General features: G+C 49.6%; 2 protein-coding genes across 2 annotated transcripts in view; one reads left to right on the forward strand and one right to left on the reverse strand.

Moving 5' to 3' along the window:
- LOC104126272 (cytochrome P450 4B1) overlaps window positions 1-5,029 on the reverse strand; it is a 10,660-nt gene extending 5,631 nt beyond the window's left edge. The window contains exons 1-6 of the mRNA XM_009638825.2: window positions 4,949-5,029; window positions 3,882-4,026; window positions 3,180-3,224; window positions 2,503-2,630; window positions 810-934; window positions 541-692 (exon numbers count right to left, since the gene is read on the reverse strand). Coding sequence (XP_009637120.1) covers window positions 541-692; window positions 810-934; window positions 2,503-2,630; window positions 3,180-3,224; window positions 3,882-4,026; window positions 4,949-5,029 — 676 coding nt within the window. The remainder of the gene's footprint in view (window positions 1-540; window positions 693-809; window positions 935-2,502; window positions 2,631-3,179; window positions 3,225-3,881; window positions 4,027-4,948) is intronic.
- Window positions 5,030-5,551: 522 nt separating this feature from the next.
- The window catches only part of EFCAB14 (EF-hand calcium binding domain 14), a 22,289-nt gene continuing 19,990 nt past the window's right edge, over window positions 5,552-7,850 (forward strand). Inside the window, exon 1 of the mRNA XM_035894184.1 lies at window positions 5,552-5,585. Within this exon, the coding sequence (XP_035750077.1) occupies window positions 5,552-5,585 (34 nt within the window). The remainder of the gene's footprint in view (window positions 5,586-7,850) is intronic.

The following is a 7,850-nucleotide window of genomic DNA, read 5'->3' on the forward strand; positions in this document are numbered from 1 at the left end:
GCAGGAGATGCTGAACTGCAAAATTGTCCTGCCAGTGCAAAGCTACCCAAGGGGTGACCACCGCTTGGTTCATGATGCGTTTAGTGCGTGTGCTTCTGCATCCCAGGCAGTTCGGCTTTTTCTAGCAGCAAATGCCGTACACATTACCATCCTTTTCTGCAAATTTCTTTGCCCACCACAGACTCTTCAGCTTATTTTGCCCACCCCTCCTACATTAAAACCACACCTGACCTGGAAAGGAAAATCATTCCTTGCATCGGTGCTGCCTGCAGCACCCATCCCTTGTCTCACCAGTTTCTGGTCATTTAACAGGAGTGTTCCCAGGGGGGAATTCCTCCAGTTTAATAGCCCAGGAGCTGTGAGATCCCCTTGCTTCATGCCTAGATCAGACCACTGCTGCAAGCTGATGCTCTGCTTGGACCCTGGCTCTAAGCCTCCAGGCAGGATCAGTGCGTGGGCAAAGTGGTAACTTGGCTGCCTCTGGTCAGCCATCACCCACCCTGCTCAAAAACTTTGGGAGAGGATGAAGGCAGGGAATACCTGTGTGGTCGTGAGCGAGCTGGCAGACCTTCCTGAAGCGATACCCGTGGGGGCTGAGCCAGTAAATGATGTCGTTGTGGTAGGGGAAGATGCGGAGGCGCTGGTGCACCATGTGGCATAGGTCATAGACAGCCTGGATGTAGGTGTTTTTCCTGGGGAGAGAGGAATGGTGGAAATTTGTAAATTTGGGACCGTCACAACAAGCAGTTTGCCCACTTCCCTTGCGAGCTGCAAACTTTCTGCCAGGGTTTGGGGCAGCCAGCGCTGACCTGTTGGTCTGGCAGTTGCTGTGACAACTGAAGGCACATTTCATAATGCTATCGAGAGTCATCAAGCTGACGTGCTCGAAGAGCTCCACCGGTTTCCTGTCTGTGATCAGCTGTTCCCATTTATCCTAGGGTGCAAAGGAGACAGAAATGAGAAGGCAAGGGACAGTTCTGCATGATTTGCAGTCACCCTCTGGTTAAATGAGTGCTCAGCTAGGGATACATCTCAGAGACATGGAAAAAAGGAGAGGATCTCTTAGTTGCCATCAAAATCCCAGAAGGCAAGAGCGGGGTGGTTAATAGGAAATTTGCCTCAGGCAGCTGCTACTCTCAGATCCTGGCAGCAGTGAGCCCTGGTACACCCCACCCTGGGACAAAGGCACCCTGGTGAAGCCCAGGACGGGCACATTTCTGGGTGACGCAGCATGTTACCAATGTGTTTCTTAGGGTTCCGTGTGTTTCCCGCACAAGGGCAGCATATGTCGGCACTGGGCTTCACCGAGTCTGTGTTTTCTGTCTCTCTCTTACAAGCACATATGACTGTGGTGCCTCTGGTGTCTAAGATGCAAGCTTCCATCTCACGACCTCTCTCCCACTGCGTTTTCCCAGCATATAACACAGGAGCTCTTGCTCAACTCTTCCCATAGGGGATCCCTAAAGAAACTATAAAGTGTCTCTCTTGCCTGGCAGACATGAAACAGTGTCAAATCCTCTGTCCCTTCGTGGCTGGAAGGAATCAGTGGACTCAAAAGCTGAGAAAGGGAGGAGATGGAGCAGCATGGTCACATCCGAGCTCCCATAGCATGAAACCAGGCTGGGGAACAGGGCTTATATGGACAGACTTACGTCCTTAGCACATGCAAAGATTGCCACCTGGTGGCATGGGCTCCCACATGCACTGCAAGGGATGACAAACTGCCAAGCACCTGTGTGCACAGCAAAAGCTCTCCTGGTTCTCCCTTCCAACCCAAAACATTCTATGATTCTCCAGCCCCCAGCTCCTGGCTGCTCCCTGGGCCGGTGGGAGAAAGGACAGCCACAATCCATGTGGAGCTGCTGGGGAAGTTGGGTGGAGGGAGGCAAAGGACGAGGAATAGATCTGGCACCCAGACTGCTGGTGGTCCATGTCCACAAAGCCTGGTGCCCCTCGCCTGTAATTCCTACTGGCTTCCATCATGCCCAGCACCAATGGATGAAAGAACAGTGCAGTTTCACTGTGTATTAGGCAAGGCAGGGATTGCAATCCAGTCATGGATATGTTGACAGCAAATGATACCTTTTAACCTTAGGTCACAGTGTAACTCTGCTCCAACCTTTGTATTTTGGGGATTTATTATGAACTTTTACTTACTTCAGTTTTTCATTTACAAAAAAACCGCCTTATAAGAAGTTGCAGTTGGGATCGAGATTATGCACAGTTTGGGGACGGCAGTAACACTAATCCTCACACCTTAGCCCAAAGCAGTACCAGAGACATAGTCCCTACAGGGAGGCTCAACCTGCTCATTGCTTCCAGCCTGCGGGCAGGGATTTGTGGTGGCTCAGAAACCTCAACCGCCACAGCCTGTCCTTACGCTTACCAGGCTGTGAGTAAGGGCACTGCAAGAAAACCCTGCTCCAGCATTTACCTCCTAACCAGTCAGGATCAGGGAAAAGAAAACAGGGCAGAGAGAGGAGCACCAGATATGAGTCCTACCAGCATCACGTTAGTAGACTCTGCCATCAGGGCCACGTACGGTTTCAAGACGTCGTAATGAAACCCCGGAGTCAGGAGTTTTCGATGTTGGTGCCATTTTGGCCCATGTAAGATCAGCAGCCCTTTCCCTGGGGAAACACAGGCACGGCATGTTTTGCTAGGCACAAGCAGGCTGCTTTCACCTGCCTGCGGACACAGCCTCCGCCTTGCAAGGAGCATGATTAAAGCTGCTGTCTGAGCTGCCATGAGAGAGTGCTTCCAAATGTTGCCGTCAGCTCCAGGGTTCCCCGGGCTGAGCAAAGCCCTGCTCACTGAAACCACACAACGCTGCCTCCAAAAAGAAACACCAGCACTGCTGGAGCTGAGAAGTTTGGATCAGCAGGTGCGTTTGTCACCGGTCCTCCACTGACTCTGAGCTTCTCCCATCGCCACCCTTCGCTAACTATGGATGTGTAAGTGGGTCTCATTTGTACATATGACTACATCTGAACTTTCCTCGAATCACAAAAAAATAGTATTATTTAGTACCTTTAATACCTTTTTCAATAAATGGAATAATTTCAGGAAGCTTTTAGCTATAACTGCACCGAGGAACAAGCACAATGCTGTTTATTTATAGCATGCTCTTGACTAACTTCAGAATCATTCCTGGTAGACAAAGCCCTGAGAATACATACCAATCCATGGGGCAAGGTGTTTATAGCTGATGTTATCCTTGGGATCTGTAAAAAAAATCATCAAGAAAGAGAAAAGAAAATGGTTAATGTTTCACTAGCACCAATCTACTGGTTTGCACCTTAAAGGTCCCTCTGGGCTCTCACTTTTGGTTGGGTATGAAGCAGAATCGGTGGCATCCCTGCAGAATTCAACAGTATTTCACAACAAAAGAACACTGTTTGGCCCAGCTGCAAGAAACACATCTAAAAGCAGATGCCCAGGCTGGAATAAACAAGAATATTGGTAGTTCAAAGTCTGTGCTGTGTGATAAACGATTAACCTCCCCGGCAGCACAGTTTAGCACCTCTCTCTCTCTCTGCACTAAAGATATGGCTCTGCAGTAGGAACCAGGGGTCTGAGCTGAGAAAAAAGCTTCCAGCTGTCTTCTCCTTGCTGGGGTCAGGCACTGAGAAGATAACTTTTCAAGGAATACTTGAGGGCGTTTGATTTGCCAGATTTGGAGGGGTCCCCATCACCCCTGCAGCCCTGTGCCTGAAGCACCAAGGGCATGGCATGAAGGAGGGGTATCTCTCCATGCCTTCAGATGATTTCTGCAAGACAACCTCTTTGCGAAACCCTGCCTTGCTCTGAATTTTTAGGCTGGTGTGGGAGATCTTCAGGCTACGGTTGTTGCTCCGCAGCTGAAGGCATCATCTTCTCACCTCCTCTGGCCAACAGAACCTTGGCATAGGTGGGGTCGGTGACAACCAGGTAGGCTGAGAAACTCCCGAACCAGAGAGGGTGAGCGTACGGGTACTTCTGTGCCCAGATCTCCACCTTGTCCAGCACCTCTTCCTCCTTGAGAAACTAGTTGTGGAGAAGTAAAACGAGAAAGAATACATAGATTCGGAGAAAAAAAAATAATCTCCTAATACACTGTCTTAAAAAGCTCAAGGTCTTTCTGTATCGCAAACCCAGGTAATGGCAAACAAGGTGTTGTCCCTCTGGGTTTGTGGAGCATGAGAATTAGAGATGCTTGTTACTTTTAAACCTCATATAAAATAACTCTTAGTTATCAATTGACCCTAACCATGGAGAACATCCTTAGGGACGGTGGTGGTACCTATCAGTGCACATACATTATCTGCTTTTTTTCCATGGCCACCTCAAGGAAGACTCAGATTTGCCCCAGACAGCATCTGCATTTTGTGGCGTGCAAATATGCTCTCACTTGCACATGGCTGAGCAATTAGCACCCTGCAGTCATGAGAAAATGCGGCAGCACTTTGACAGCAGTCCTAGGACGCTGCACGCTGAGGAGTAACATGAGCACCAGCATTCCTATCAGCAACACTGCAGGTTCACTCTTTGAAAGTGATCACCGTTTTATTGCTTTTATAGCCGGTGTTATTGTATATTAAACAGGCAATAGCCAAAGAACGAATGGAAAGATCAGTAGAAAGATCCAAAGCCACAGACAGAGAAAAAAAGATCACAGAGACAAAATCATGTAAGAATTCCCTTTTCTTTGGACAGACACTACCCTGCCACAATATGAAGGGGGAAGGATTTTGGTGAGCTGGGGCTGACATAGCCACTGCTGCTTCGACTTGAAGCTTGAAGTTCAATTACATCCGCATACTGGTGTAGAAATCAGTCACAACGTCACCCTATTGACTGAGTCAAGTGAATATTTGCTCAGTCGCTTTGGTGGTGAGTTAGCTCAGCTCAGCTTTTAGTTTGGCTAGTGTTTCTCAACCCGGGGGATGGCTTGTACTCAAATAATCACCCAGGTGAGGCCCGTCTCGGAGACGATGCTCAGGAGCTGCGGGGCATCTGCCGGGGGACTGTGCAGGCTGTCTGGGGGCATGGCCAAGCTCTGTGCACTGAGGCTGAGTCCCCTTCCCCACGGGACCGAGGGGTCCCGGCAGCATGCCCCGTGTATCTCCCGCATTTGGCAGAATGATGAACTACATCCAGTTATCATTTATGATAGAAAGTTGTCATTCAACGTCTCTTGCTCAAGTTCAAGATTTTGGACTTATTAAAGAGAACCATCAGTTTCTCTGATTGCAGGGACTGAATTTTGGGGTAAAAGGAGGCAGCCCTCCCCAGCGCCCACCCCTTCAGCAATGCCAGCAGAAGCGGAGCTTGGCACTGTGCCTTTAGACGAGTGATACTTGAACATGTGAAAGTCCCTTTGATACAGCTGCTTGTGCTTCCTCCCATCACAAAATCGCAGAAAGCATAAATGGAAGTAACTGGGAGATGCTGAGCAAGCCTCGCTGGCAGAAGTCCTAATGCTTAGAAGCCTTTGCAGCCAACCTTGTTTTCAGAGCGCTGGCCCCAGTTTGTGCTACCAAGAACCGCCCCTGTGCTGGCAGAGGGCAGGATGGGTTTATTTAAGAAGAGAGATTACCCCCAAGGTGAGTAACCTCCACCTGCTGTGCCAAGCAATCCCACAGGCGGAGGGTGTAAAGTCCTGAGGGCTGCGGAGGAACAGGAATGGAAAGCTCCTGCTTCTTAACCAGGGCTACAGCTTCCAGGATCTGGATGAAAGACCATCTACTTCTTCCTCCCTTGGGGGCTTGAAAAGAAAAGTATAACCCCCGCTCGGGTCTAAGAAAGAAAGGTAAAAGCCTCATCTCACGCAGAAATGCAAGTTTTGAAATGTATCCAACATTAAAAGCATCTGGGAAGAGGCGCTTAAAGGCACTTTTAACGACTATGCGCCGACAGCAATTGAAACAGAATACACAGGAGCTGAAATCTGACCACAAAACTGCTCTGTGCTCAAACAAATCCAGGCTGGCTCCCCTCCAGCAGATGCAGGCAAAGGGCTGCTGAGGGACTGACAGCCCCCCTGCTGCAAGGCAGCTCCTGCTCTCCTCTGCTTCCCACCAACAGTGGCCTTGGGAAGTCGGTTTGGCCAGCTTGGGGCCAGCACTCCGGGCGTTAACTAAGTCGTGGTGCTGCAGTGAGACTGAACAGCTCTACCCAACCTCTCCTGATATTTTAATGTCATTTCTACCAAGTGATTTGGATAAGCAGAGGCTAACACCTAAGAATGCTTTAAAACAAAGTGATGTATTCCCAGGAGACCCACCCAAAGCATGACCATACATCGACCATATACCTTAGGGAATATTCATCCATGCCATGAGTGCCCAGAACAAGGCTTGCTTATGTACACAGGCTTAGGTAGCCATGGGTTTAGTTAGCCATGGCTTTAATGCAACCTTAAAAAGATCCGTGGCCCCTGTGCCAGACGCTATACCCAGGATGTGTTTTCTGGCTTCAATGTGACTCAGAACAATCACTGCCCTGTCTGGCTCACCCGGCCGCGAGGCCGATGCAAGCTGGCACGAGAGAGAAGATGCCTCCGGATGCTGGGAGCAGCGTGCATATATCTCATATATTTGAGATACTAAACTGGCCTGAATCAAAACTGGCAATTAATCACTTTAAATCAACAGAATAGGAAATGTCAGTCCTCTCCCTGTACACAGCTCTCAGGTCCTCCTCTGAGATGTGTGTGAATGTTGTATTCGGCACATGCCCAGAGCATTGCCCGTTTCCTCACTGGCTCAACACACCACCAGGCTCTGAGGAATTCAGCAACATTTAATCAGCAAATGAAACAGGAGTTCTTCAAAAAATACCATCTGAGGTAAATGTCGAGCCGTAAACAACCTAGCCATGATGGGAGCGAGCAATTGGCACAAATGGTTAAATCCCATTCCAGGATAAATAGTCACAACGGACAAACAAGTGAACCTACCTTACTTAACTGCAGTTTTAAAGTCTAACTGGCAGCGCAACGAAGCCCGGAACTGGCCCATCTTCATGCTTACATTGCCAAAAGGCTGCCTGTCCCATCCAGCACAGCAAAACTGGGGCACAGCGACAAGCCCTAGGAGGTCCTCTCCAGATTTCCCAGCTACTTTTCAGGGTGCCAGTTATTTAATGTGCTGCAGATTTGGCCAGAGCAGGGCATGAGCAGAGCCCAGGAGCGGTCAGGGGGATCTGGAGTAGCCTTTAGCATGTATGGAGAAGCCTTTCGCACCAGGCAGCTCAGTTACTCCTCGCAAAACTGCCGATGAGCCATGCAAATCTGTTTGCCAAGGCAGCCACACTGATGCGTGCAGGTAAGCACATACCTTGGGGAATAGTCATCCACACCATGAGTGCCTGGAACAAGGCTTGCTTATGTACAGCTAGCCATGGCTTTAACACAACCTTAAAAAGATCTGCGGCCCCTGTGCCAGATGCTACACCTGGGATGTGTTTTGTGGCTTCAACGTGACTCGAAACGATCACTGCCCTGCCTGGCTCACCCGGCCGCGAGGCCGATGCGAGCTGGCACGGGAGAGAAGGAGCGGGCAGAGGCCCGGAGCAGCGTGCATCTGCTCAGCCCTGACTTCCATAGGAGCAGAGAGGTGACAGCAGAGCCTGGCCGGGATGAAGCAGCGTGGCTCGGCGGCCTCCAGCACCAAGGCCGGGTTATACCCCATGCCCACCATGCCCACGCCACGTTATATTATTGCTTTCTTATGGGGAAAATCTTTTTAGTATGGGGAAAATCTTTTTAGTATGGGGAAAATCTTTTTAGTAGGGCCAGCAGTGACAAGACAAGGGGTAATGGTTTTAAACTAAACCAGGGTAGGTTTAGACTAGATATAAGGAAGAAG

Source organism: Egretta garzetta, unplaced genomic scaffold (assembly GCF_000687185.1).
Source record: "Egretta garzetta isolate BGI_Z169 unplaced genomic scaffold, ASM68718v1 scaffold145, whole genome shotgun sequence".
Taxonomy (NCBI): Eukaryota; Metazoa; Chordata; class Aves; order Pelecaniformes; family Ardeidae; genus Egretta; species Egretta garzetta.